This window comes from Tauraco erythrolophus, chromosome 6 (assembly GCF_009769465.1).
Source record: "Tauraco erythrolophus isolate bTauEry1 chromosome 6, bTauEry1.pri, whole genome shotgun sequence".
Taxonomy (NCBI): Eukaryota; Metazoa; Chordata; class Aves; order Musophagiformes; family Musophagidae; genus Tauraco; species Tauraco erythrolophus.
Window position 1 is genome coordinate 34,147,925 of NC_141470.1, and position 13,236 is coordinate 34,161,160.

A 13,236-nucleotide genomic window follows, 5' to 3' on the forward strand; every position below is an offset into this window, starting at 1 on the left:
GGCATGCCATGAAGATAAATTCCAAGTTATTTGTAAGGCTGTTGAAAATGCACCAGAGAAGCACAAAAGAAATACTGAACAGTTTCAGTAACAAATAAACTATTTTAAAGCTTCCCGGAGGAAGCAATTATTTGGAGCCAGGTTACGTTTATCCCTGTTCCTTGCAGGGGGGTTGGACTAGATGACCTTCGAAGGTCCCTTCCAGCCCTAACCATTCTATGATTCTATGATTCTATAGCGTGCAGGCTGGCAGGACGCCTGGTAAGGGCAGGAGCCCATCTATCCCCTTTTCCCGGGCAAGTTTCTCAAAGCAGCTTTGTGGCAGGATTGATATCTTTGTGGTGAGGCTGGTTTTCTGGCAGCGGAGGTGTTCCTGCGTGCCCCGGTCTTTCCGCTCTTCAGCCAAAGGGCCAACTGTTCAGGAGAATTTCCCAGACCACCCACCTCAGGCTGGTTCCCTTGGGCTTGGTTCCCACCGTCGTTTCTCGTTGCAGGCGCAAACCAGAGGTGACAAATTATTTCCAATGCATCTCATAAGAGCTGCAGAACAACAAGAAAGGCACATTCCTGGCTGCCAGAATTGCTGTGGCAAGAGACCACAGCCCGGCAAAAAATAGTAATTTAAAGGCAATTCCTGGAGGCCACCAACTCCCATGTGCCAACTTGTCCACTACAGGAGGGAAGGCACAGGCCTCAAAGCTCCAGTTTCGCAGTGGCAAAACTGCAGTAAGATCAGCTTGCTGTGTGGGAATAATTTCAGGAATAAATAGAAATAGGAGGAAGGCAGGTGTCACCTCTTCACTTTAACCTATCTGTTCCTCCATAGAGGGTGGAAAATAAAAATAAAATAAAATATGCAAATATACAACAAATCTCATAACATCTTTCAAGACTTTGCTTTCAACAAGTTGGTCAAAATGATCTCCTTTCTCCTTTTCTTTCCTATTACACTACCAATAGATTTTGTTAAAAGAAACGAATTCTCATTAGTGCAGTTGTCTCAAAGGGCAGTGTTACCTTAGGTCTTTGAAGAAAAGTGAACAATGACAATAATAAAAAAGGGCTGTTCACAGCACTAACAGAAGGAGGGGTGTCCGTTCCTCTGCAGTTTCTGCTTCTGCCATCCTCCCGGTGCAGCATGACTACCCCGAAGAGGGAGGGGCAGAGCCTGCACCCAGCCTCACCTCTGCACTTGGACCTGCACTGTCTACACTCACGTATTTGAAAGATCTCTCCAGCATCTCCTATGCTGTCCTGCTACCTGCTTCGGATGAGTGTTTTGCCAGAGCTATCTGCCCTCTAAAAACAAGATCATCTTCCTATATACTGTTCTCTCTATCTAGTCTCCAAGATTAATTAGCCATTTATTATATTCATCCCTTTTTGCTCTCTCAAGTCCTCTCATGCCATACACCATCTCTTTAAGTGTTTCTCCCTCTCCCCTTTCCCGTCATTAACAACTCAGCCAGTGTCCCCTGACTTAATGCTCCCAAGGGCCCCGCCAACGATGGAGACACCACAGCACCTATCAGCTGTCGGTGCCACAGTCATCAACGCAGGTTCCAAGCCTGGCAAGCCAGCAACCGTAAGAAAACCACGCAGCACTTCCTTCAAACGCCCCCCAAAACACATCTTTTCTCCTTACATCAAATCCAGACCCAGCCTTATTCCTATTCTTTGAGGCCCCGCCTTGGCTTTCATCCAGCCCATGTGTCTCCTGACGCAGCCAGCCCCGCCTTGCTTTATGGCTATTGCCTTTTCTCCTCGTGCACAGACCCAGCAGGCACGTTTCCTACTGATGCTGTGGCAGAGCCAAGTAACCGCCGTGCCCTCCTCCCAGCTCACATCCTTCCTCCTCTCCATCGCTGACTGGTTGTTTCTGCTGCTCCCAAGTAACTGAGACTGCACAAAGGACGTTTTATCCAGGGGAGCACAGGAGGGGACAGAGCACGCGCAGGGGTCTTTCCCCACCGCATGATTCAATTGCTCTGCCTGCACACAGTGCCACAGAAAGGAAAGGCCAACAAATACCTTGCCCAGCCTCATGCAGCAAGCCTGCACGTTAGATCAGGGGACTCCACAGGGAAGGCACTGCACCACTGCTGCAACGTATTCACTAATGATCTGCTGGATCTCCAGCCTGTAAGGCCCAAGCAGTTAAAAAAATAAACAAGAGATTACAGATTCACTTCAAAAGAACTTTTTTTTTTAATTTAGAAATGCAGTTATATACATAGAACAATTAAATTAAACTTTGTACAAATATTAAAATACTATCTTCACACCCACTGCAATGTACAGGATACCAGAAAATATATATAAAATAAAGCAAAATAAAATCGATTGAGTGACATCCTGCACAGCATCAATTATGGTTTTGTTTTTAAATCCCACATATATATGGAGTACCATTCTGCAAATAATTCCATAGTGGTGCAATTCAGATAAAAAGAAAACACATACAGGAAAGAAAAGATTAATGCACGAAGGCAATCAAGCTCCCCTTGCATTTGCATCAGCAACTACCAGCAGTCTACCCACCGCATCATAGGACATCTGCTTCACAGACAGCTTCGCTTTGTTTTCTTTCGGAAGGAAACAGATTTGAGAATTGGAACTAAAATGTTTTCCAGCACAACTCAGCTGCCTCTGTCCTTGCTTGCTCCAGGACAGAAGCAAAAGCACAGCTTACGGAAAGCATATGCAGAGCATCAGTGGAACCCGTTCTTGTGGGTACATCTATCCATACATCATCTGCAGAGGACTGAGTTTGGAAGCAGTGCTGAACACTGGACCCTGAAGAGGAGTGCGGAATGTGGCGTGCTCTGTCCTGGTGTGGAAGGGCAAGAGTAGTGGATGAAGGATTCAAAGAGGGTTTATTTCCTGTATAAAAATATGCCTTGAAATGAAGCCTGCTCTAGGAAACCTCTCTGCACTTTCAAAGCGTATCATAGAGAATAGATGTTTTCTAATGAAGTTCTTCTGCAAACAAAGGTGTTCACAAAGAGCAAGTTCAATCTGCAGTTCCCTGGTAAGGACTAAAGGGTGAGGATGGGGCGAGGCAGGATGTGCAAAATGGATGGGATTTATTGCATTTATATACAGAAAACAAAGTGAAATTGATTTAATTAGTTGTCTGGAGAGAGTAATAAGGCATTTTTTTATTTATTTTTTAAGTAACTGCTATTAGAACAGTAAAACCGGGTTTTGCAAATATGTTCTAAAAAGGTCAACAAGGAAATCTCAAGTGTGTCCAAACAGTTGTACATTAATTTTTTTTTAATACAGCAAGCCTGCTGGTGTCTTCTAAATCATCTACACAAAGCAGAAGCTTCCTTACAAGCCAGTCATGAACACATTAGCCTGCAGCATACCTCTGTTTTCAGTCACAGCTCTTCCTTACCACCCCCTCCTCGTGTTCCCTTTTCTGTGCTGCAAATGACTTAACCATCCCAGATTATTTCCAACAGCTGAGCCTGTTGCTCTCTTAGCCATGCTCCTCAGTAGTGACCCAAGTCATCCACGTCTGGGAGCATCTCAGGATGCTTCCTCCCAAAACAAGTGGAACAGATTTCTTCCTAACACACCTGACTTCTCTGTGTGCTGCAAGGCCAAATAAAGGCTCCAGATGCATTAAAAGAATCACCACACCGGAGCAGAAAGGCTAAGGAGAAACCTCAGGGGAGACATCCAAGTGCTGAACAACAAGCAGCATGCTTGCAGAGTAAGCATTCTTCTATACAGCAAGTTCCCTGGTGGTTAAGGAAAAGGATGAAAATGCATTAAGCTCTTCTCCCTCCAAAACTTAGTAACTCGGCAACAACTCCACAGGCACACATGCTGCCACACACCTCTCCTTCCGACTTCATTTTTACTTCTTCCATAGTTCATGACAGGGAGGTGTAGGCTATTTAAAACCCGAACACACAAAACCATCTCTTTCACCAATGCTGCTGATCCCTTTCAAGGTGGCAGGAGGCTCAAAGGAGGCTCCTTTGAGCTGAGCTTCATGATGTAGATCCTGACAGGTCACTGCCTCACTTCCCCATGGGTTACTGTCAGCTTCACCTTCTGGTTCTCTCAGACTGGTCCAAGTTCTGCAACACTTGGGCTGTAAACACTGCAGTAGGTTGTATTTTATCTGTTTTTTTAAAAAACTTTGCCACTGAAAGGAAGCAAGGTGGTCTTTCTATTGCACATACTACTTTGGATTTCTGAAATGCCCTTTTAATTTTTTAACCTATCAGACTCCAAAAGCAACAGAAACCTTTAAAATAAGTGCTATTTTTGGTTTGTTTTTTTTTTCCCAATGTAATGAAATAATTTTAATGTTCTTGAATATCAGAGGATCCAATATGTACAACAGAACATGAGATGATTATGTTGGGAGTCTTAAACAAGAGAAAATACCTCCCTTTCAATTCTTTTGCCAGACATAGGTGTACAAAAAAGTACTTGAAAACAATGCAGCCCCATTGGAAAAAAAAAAAAAAGAAAAAAATCCTTTACTGTGTTACATCTTGCAAGGCTGAGCCCCCTATGCTCCCCATCCACCACGCTGAGATCCGGGCAGCGTCTTCCTATGGCAACAGTCAAAGAGGACATGCTCTTTGCTCAGAGGTAACGAACACTCCTGAGATAGAGCAGAGCTCACGACTGAGGGATCTTCAAGCCTCAGCCTTTGCTCCTGTAAGTACAGATAGGACTGTGCAATTTATTTTTTCCTAAATCTCTGCCCAAAAGACTTCTCCAATCCTTCAGCCTCCGCAGAATTAAAACAAACACAAATGAGTAACAATCACTTGATAGTAAAGTGAGGCCTTGCTCCCCCTCCCCCTTGAAAAAAACCTGTCAGACATCTCTCAGGTTCCTCTGCAGCCACTCTGCCTCATTTTATACGAAAATAAACTCTAAAGCTGAGAATGTGGGCAGGAGGAATGTGATGCCCCCCCTAACTGTTTTGCATGTTCTGGCTTGCACAGGTCCTTGGGGCCCGTTCTGCAGGAGACAGGCTCTTCTGCAAGCACTGGAAGCATCAGCTGGGATTACCAACCACCACAGCAGACTGGCCTGAGCGCTGCTGGTTTACCCTCTCAGCAACCCAACAGAAGCTGCTTGTTTATGCCTGATCACAAGATCTACGCTTGCATATTTCCCTCCACCTCCACATTTCCCCCCCTCCTCGGTAAAGCCATTTCCCACAATTTCTATAAATGAAAATTAAAGCACTCCCTCTTCTGTGCAGCTTGCTTCCTTCTCTTCCCCACCCAAATTTTCTCTCTCAAACCACCAGCTGCTTGCTTTACAATAGCAGAGAGAGGAGGCAGGGCCACATGGTACGTGCTTTCTGCTGGTGGAGCAGGCACTCGTCCAGGGCAAGGCCAGGCCTCGGGATCAGCTTCCAGCTTTGTTATGGCATTCTCCCACCAACGCAGTGCTAACGCTGAGTTAAAGGACTGTCCCTCACAGGAAGGCAGCACGTACCCAACTTCTACACCTTGATTGCTGAGGGTCAGTTCGAGTAGACAGGACCTTAAACACATAAAGAGCAATTCCTCCTGCTCCAAACTGCAGGAAAGAAGCCATGTACTCTTTCCTCCGCACTCCCCCCCAGCCTTACCACTACACTCACTCATTGCCTCCATCTGCCCTGATAAAGCCAGTGAGTGAGACAATTTGCTCAAGCCTAGACTACTTCCAGGGTAGGAGTTAAAAACTAAATACAAATGTTCCAACTCTTGTTTTCTAAAATTCCAACAGCAGATGTGTAAACAACATTTGCCCTCTACAGTGTTGGAAGCTGAGACACTGCAGCCCACTGTAAAATGACATGGGATTTTCATCATCCAAACGGAACAAAAAATATCCAAACCACCCAAATTGGACTTATCAAATCTTTGTTAATTAATGCAAGGTAACATGAACAGTAGGGAAGGAAGTTTAAAATACTGCATTTTTAAATTAACATCATCTCTCTAAAACAAGGATAAGGAAAATAGGATTCTTCCACCCACAGGCACGCGCTGTCCCAGGTATCCTGGGATTTAACAGCTAATCAGGAACAGGAGCAGCAGGTGCATGGCTGGATACTACAGTCAATCCCCGCTTCCAGGAACTGGAGCTAAGTCACAGTTATTTTATATATAAAGATGTTGTGTCACTTTTACCAAGTGCTGTGACGGTATGTTCCTGAAACAAGGATGAGAATGGTCAGGATCATAAATCAAAAGCAAAGCAGCAAAGACAGCATCCCTATTTACCTGTACATTACCATATGATATATAAGGCCATGATATTTTGCTCCTTCAACTGAAAAATTTAGCAGCTTCTCACAGGGCAAATACTCCTCTAGTTACTTCAAGACAGTTATGACAAGGTACATGCATCTAAGCCAACTCTTCTCGCTGAAACCAATCCCAGGGAACACAGTGTCCAGACCTCCCCAGTAAAGAACCTTACAATCACCACAATGCTCTTGTGATTGGACCACCTACTCCAGATGAACGTGGCTTCCTGCAAAAAGCAACCAGGATATTCTGACCTGCTACAGATAACTGGCGGTGGGGCAGAGGTAAACATATTTTTTGAATTTTCTTTTCCCTGCTACCAGAACTTAGAACAATCTTCAAAACTTAGGTTCAGGAATAAAGCTATGGTGTCCTCTGGCACTGCTGTCTTAACGTAGCCAACCTTCCTTTCACAGCAACAGGCAACTATGTTGTATTTAGGAGAGACTTTATAAATGCTGCTTACGCCCAGTAACAAGGAAGAAGCCCTTCTCTGTGGGCTTGCTGAAGCCCAATAGGATAAAACAGCATTGCTGTATGAAGCCTCTGAGATGACAGCTACCCAGGATCCAAGTACCAAGGTACTTAGTGTGGCCAGAAAGGTAATTTGGGATTGTACCAATGGCACTACACATTCACTACCTAAAGGCATTTTTTTTCTCTTGACATTTTCAAACACCTGAACCCGGATCTGAAAAGTGTTACCTCTGCCTGAAGATCTGACCAAAAGAAATCTAAGCTTTAGTGCAGAACCACCTTAACTGAAAAAGTGCTGAGACACACAGCTTATTCAGACATGAGCAGGGCCACAAATTCGGCTCCAGTCCTGATGCCTCAGTGAATAGGGCTAACTCATAGTTACACACGGTTGGTTAACTGGAAGTCCCATCCTCCAAGCTTTCTGGACCCTGCTAACCACTGGCCTTTCAAGGCTCTTCTACAACCTAACATCAGGAGCTGCTCTGGCACCAGACCAAAGCTGAAAGGGTTGTTTTATTGGCAGTACAGTCCCAGTGCCAGCTTCCAGAAACACAGCATAACCAAGCACGCTGCGCAGGTAGAGAAAGGAGGAGGAGACCAAAGTGATTTTCAGGAATGGACTCCTGCAGAGATTGTTTTTGAGAAGGGGGCATTCCTACACGTTGGACTTTTCAGCCTTCAGCGCTCTAGCAATTCTCAATGAATTGTTATTGCACAGCTGAGTTGTCACACAGCCCATCTCATCTGAGGTGCTTCTAGACATCACAAGCTGGCCCTTAACTGGGATTCCTCCCACACCCAGCTTCAGTCCAGTGAGGTGTTTTGTCTTGCCTTATCACAAAGAGGATGCTGGAAGAAGAGCCTATATAACATATATACGTATATATCAACTGTGTCTGCACCCAGTGAGCTGGCGGTTTTAGCATCTGCTCTCTGGGCAGCAGAAGGGCTAGAGAGGCTGATAAGCTGCAACAAGCCGGCGTGAGGAGGAGAAAGGCACAAGAAAAGAGCAGCTCTTCAGAGACTGCTGTCAAACATCTGGCTGGGAAGAAGGGAGGAGAGCTCAAATCCACTCTGTTCCTTGAGCCCCTGATGCAGATGGAATGGGGAAGCCAGCACTGCACCAGCTCCACTGGTGCATCCAGGAGGCAACCTGGCGACATCCTTTGGATCTTCAGCTGAGGGCATCTCTGCTTGGAGGTATCCAGGGCACAGCTCGCGAGGACGGGGAAGGCTGCACAGAGTGCTTCTGTCCTGAAGGCAGGGAGAGGGAAGGAGAAAGAAATCCAAGAGGGAGAAGGCTAGACAAACACAGCAGGCCTCATGCTTCCTTCAGTAATGGAATATCTGAATGGTGGAGAGAGGAAAAAAAAGTAGTCAGACTTTTGCAGTTCAATGCACACCAGAAAAACTACTGTTGAAAGCAAGTCAGGCTTCCAGTTCCACAACACGATAAGGTAGTGGTCTTCCTATCACCACAACACAGCAGTAGGGACCTCTGGAGGGCTCTGCTCCAACCTGCCCCTGTGAGCAGGACCATCGCCAGCTCCAGCCCTGAAAATCTCCAAGGACAGAACTATTACAGCTCTGAGTGCCCATCTGGTCCTGCACTACCCTCCTAGTGCAAAATATTTTCCTAATGCTCAATCTGAACCTGTCAAGTTACAGCTTGTGGCCATCACCCCATGTTATATCATCTGGCTGAGAAGAGTTTGGCTCCATACTCTTTTCAACTCCCTGTAAAGTAATCGCAGTCAATTGTTGGCTTGGCCCTCAGCTGCTTTTGCATCAGATTAAAGAAGCTCAGCTCCCTCGGTCACACCCCAAAGGCCCCTGGCTATCTTGGTGGGCCTCCAACAGAGCCTGTCCAGTTTCTCCACATCTGTCTTGAACTGCAGGTCCCCACAACAAGATACAGTATTCCCAGTAAAGTCTCATCAATGTTGTTTAGGGGATACTAATAAATTCCCTTAAGACTAACAGTGTCCTTCTTTCCCACGACCTCACCAATCTTTTAGTTCCTCAAAATGTCCAAGATATGTTTCTTACTGTGACAGAGATGGCTGGAAATACAAGGATCACACCTGCCCTTACCTAACTTGAAGAAATGTAACCTCCTCTAGCAGCTGCAGCTCCTCATCTGTGAGCCATAAGCACAACTTTACGGTCTGCTGCAAGGGGCAGCCTGCTAGGGTACAATACGCCTTAGGGGCAATACATGTTTCAGGCAGTGATAAAAATGACAGTGCAGAGGCAACATCCTCTAATTTCTACACTGCGGACATTTTTTTTTAAGCTCCACTTTTGGATTTCTGCTGTTTATACACTTAAGGTTTAATGCCCATCTTGGGACACATCGCCATTTTCGCCTTTTAGTAGAAATCCTCTTTAACTGTTTTTACTGCAAGGGTTCTGGATGGCATTACTACAGCTGTAGGGCTTGACACCACGGAAAGGAGAAGTTCTGCCCTGAGCTACCTACAAGCCAGTTATGCTTCCTGCCTCAGACACGGCAGTCTCTGCAGAAGCAATCTTAAGCTGCAGCTTCACATCAGCTCTGGCATGGTAAAGCCACTCCTTCAGAGCAGAACAGAAGTGAAGAAAGCAAGATGCACTGACTGTTTAACAGACCTGCCCCTCTGCCTGGTACAGTTAAGTTCAAGCACATCCCTTTTAGGTCTTCTTGCATGCCAGGGCTGCAGCACTGTATGCACTGTGTCAGTAAGCTGCTTACTAAAACAGTCTAAAAACAAAGAAGCCCAAAGATCACAAAGGGTTTGTATTCCAAGCATATCCTCCCACTCCCCCAACTTGTTTTCCACAGCTATTTTACTGCATTTGCATTATGATGCTGGAGGCTGGCATTTCTCTGCAAATCCTTTGCTAAGAAAACAAGAGTGAGCAACAGAACCCCAAAAGTCTTTCCAGACTGCCCTAGGTTCCCAGTTTGAGGGTGCTGCACACTTCAGAAGAAGGTATGAAATACTGCTTGCGCATCTAAGTTGTGAAACATGCCATGGAGACTGGGACATCTCTTTGCAAAGGCCCCTCTGGTGCCTGACATACATAGGGGTGTTCCTTGCTATTTTCATCCTAGGTAGTCAACTGTAGAACCTGCTCTTATAAGGGTCTCATTCAGTGCTCCTTGCCCAAGTCACATACCATCTGTGTATTCCTCGGAGGAAGTGAGTGATAGAAGGCTCTGTATGTCACTGCTTTCTGAATCTTGGACCTCTTTCTGCACAGGTCTACTGCTAGCCATGCCAGCTACCCAAGAAGAGGTAGCAGCCTGATGCACAAGAACAGTTTCAGAGCGCTGAGAGCCACTGGCTTCACACAGTCCAGAATGTCCGGGGGCTTCATCTTCTCTTTCAAAGCTATTGCGAGCCCCTTGGTCCTGCTGCTGCATCTCTCTGGCTCCGTTCTGTCCAGCTCCCTCCGAGAGCACGATCTGCACTCGGGAGTCCGAGGGTGGAATGCAGTTCCCTGTGCTGCCATAGACTGCTTCTTCGTAGGATGGCAAGGCCACTTGGACACCATCCACCATGATAGACACCTGATCTCCAGACACACCTTGGTCTCGCCTCAGGAAAAGAAATAAAGAAGAGTGAGGGGGGAAAAAAAATAATATCAAGTTGAGCATTTATATTTTTATATATATTACTGAGAACTCCAGTAACCTCCCACCGCAGAACTCTAATGCTCACCACTGACTTATTTAGGAGAGAACAGATAGAAACATGAATGGTGGTTTAACAAGGTCAAGCAACCATGGCCATGCAGTCCTGCTGTGAACTGCCATAAACACGAGCAGGGGCTGTAATTCACAGTGCCCAAGAGCAGAAAAGGTTACAATGCCTCCCACTTCACCTGCCTCCATAGCTAAATCTGACAAAGATCATGACTCGGAGCCCTCTGCTGTCACAGGTGGCAGGTAAAGAGCTCTGACTGCCACTCATTTCACTTGCTACACTGCTATATTCTGCAGCACCCAGCACCGCCTGTTCTGCCACCTTTGCTGCTGGTGAGAACCTCTGGCGGGGTGGGGCAGACAGCTCTTAAATTGGCACAGTGTGAATCACCTTGGCTCATGAGTCAGAGTCCTGAGATTGAATTTTTCTTTTCCAGTGGTTTGGCCTTCTTCAGAAAAGGGCAGACTCCATGCCCCACCTCTCTACCTCCCCACTGCTGGACAGTCATGTCTCTGCTCTTACTTAAGGAGTACTAGCAGCTGATTTGGAAGAGAGTCTACAGTGACTTCGTGGACCTCAGCTAGCAGCAGTGTTACGGATGAGTGCCTCCTCTCATCTACAAACCCAGGCCAGGAGAGTTCTCCCATACCAGGGAAAGATGGTAGATTTGCATGTGTATCTAATCAGCCAGAATCTGTGTCCATTGGATCTCACAAACAGACTGAGGGAGATACATGCGTACACCTAGACACATACTTCAGCAGCTATCCAAGGCTAGAAGAAGCAGGAGATTGATCTATAGTCAGACTAGGAGGGATCATAACTTTTCACATTCAAGGCCAAGGAAAAAGAGCAAGGAAACCACTCATCAGATGGCATGTTAGAATGGGGATTGCAGCTGGGTATTGCAGATGATCCTTTCAGACTACTGCTGGACCATGGGTCAGAGGTGCCACTGAGGTGATAAACAGGGGCAGAGAAGCGAGGAGGCAAGTTGCTCCAAAATGAGGGTCTAAACCAAGTACTTTAGTGGGTTTCTGCTGCCAAGAAACAGCATGCTGCTAAGCCCTTCCGAACCCCAGCTACACTTACCTGCTATGATGGAACGACTTCAGCTTTGGCTGCAGCAAAACAAACAGCACAACTAAGAGAAGAATCAGGGCGACGGAGCTTGCTGTGGAGGCTACTATGGACAGCGTGGGCACGCCAATTGTTGGAGGAGAGTCCTTTTCTACAAAACCAAGAGGAACACAAGGTAAAATGATCCACTCCCTGAAATCACTGCCATAGGGAAAGAAAAACATCCACGTTGCCTGCCCTCAGGAGTTATACTTGGGTGCACATGGGAGGAGCCCAAGTTTCCCATACAGTCAAGGCACACCAGCTCTCTCTTATATAGGACAGTTCATAGTTCAAGCTGACACATCTCTGTCAGCTGTAAAGGGAACCTAAACATGCACGTACAAGAGTCCTTTGGAAAAACACAAGGCAAACAGAAAAGCAATGGAAGCAGGCCACGGGAACTGACAGATGGTGGTAAGGGTCATGTTATATATAAATCTGGCTGAGCAAAAGCTAAAAAATATCCTGATGTCACCAGCAAGGCCCATGATTGTTTAGCACAATAAGCAGGATATTTTAGGCCAAACAATAGGAAAAGTTCCAAATAACAGGTTTTCTTGGCTAATGGAACAGTCTCCCAAAGGAAAAGGCAGAAGTCACCTGGCTGAGTATATTTAAGATGCAGCAAGTATTCAGTTTCTCTCTCACACAAACATATGCCAGGGAACAGAGAGGGAAGGCAGATGTCACTTCAGGATGCTGAGTTTTCAGTGTTAGATACACGTGCCCTGTTCACATTACTCCTTCCCACCCTTCCTCAGCTGTGCCGTGTGACTGTATGGGAACCCATCTTGCTTTCAAAGGTCCCTCGCAAGACAAGAATAAATTTGGAGAGAAGAGAGAGAACAGCCTGTTGCTGGTGTTGCTGAGCACTGCGTATCACGCCAAGCATGCTACACTAGTCCTTTCACCTCCCTCGAGCAAATAACTGTCTGTATATGTGTTGCCCGTGTCCCGCATTCATGTTTTCGGCAGAACTCTGAAAAACTTCATTTCCCCATCGGCAAACACTATCGTGCATTTCGCATTCAGGACGTTCCCAGGTATGCAATTCCTCAATTCCTTTTTGCTACATTCAACACATTCTTTGGGAGCACAGGTCTCAAACTGCAGGGGGATGCAGGATATACCTGCAGATCGGGATGACGGGAAGAAGAGCATGCAAACAGAAGAAGCTGGAGGACCACTGTTTTTAAGCCTACAGCCTGAAATGTGTGCTCACAATAGGCATGCAAGCTGGAAAGCCAGTTTGCATTTTCTGCATCTTGTCTTGGGGCCAAACCTATTGGTTTAGCTGTTTTGAACTTGTTTTCCTGACATTTTTGAGACATAGCTTTACCTCTCCCCAGGGAAAAACAATGTCTGGTACGCTTTTCCCTATGGCAAATAGGATTGAGTAAGGATTTCCATTTTCAATGTTACTCAAGGCCGTAAGCACACTGACAGGGTAGAGGGTAGGCAAATAGAGGTGCTCCATCTTCAGCATCAGTTCACAATGCTGTAACACTGCTTGCTACCCAGGGTACACTCCAGCTCATTCACCATCTCATTCTCCAACAAGATGCTTGCTAACTCAATACAATAAACTGTCAAAAGGCTATGCGGCTGACAGGCCTAGAGCTACACAAAACATCTGATAACTGCTACGGATTTCA

The 13,236-nt window shown here is 46.0% G+C and overlaps 1 protein-coding gene across 2 annotated transcripts in view; it reads right to left on the reverse strand.

The window, feature by feature from the left end:
* Window positions 1-4,471: 4,471 nt before the first annotated feature.
* SUSD6 (sushi domain containing 6) overlaps window positions 4,472-13,236 on the reverse strand; it is an 86,316-nt gene continuing 77,551 nt past the window's right edge. For both annotated transcript variants that reach the window (XM_086613671.1, XM_086613672.1), the window contains 3 exons: window positions 11,552-11,690; window positions 9,930-10,351; window positions 4,472-8,114 (listed from right to left, as the gene is read on the reverse strand). In XM_086613671.1, the coding sequence (XP_086469797.1) occupies window positions 8,089-8,114; window positions 9,930-10,351; window positions 11,552-11,690 (587 nt within the window). In that variant the 3' untranslated portion in view covers window positions 4,472-8,088. The remainder of the gene's footprint in view (window positions 8,115-9,929; window positions 10,352-11,551; window positions 11,691-13,236) is intronic.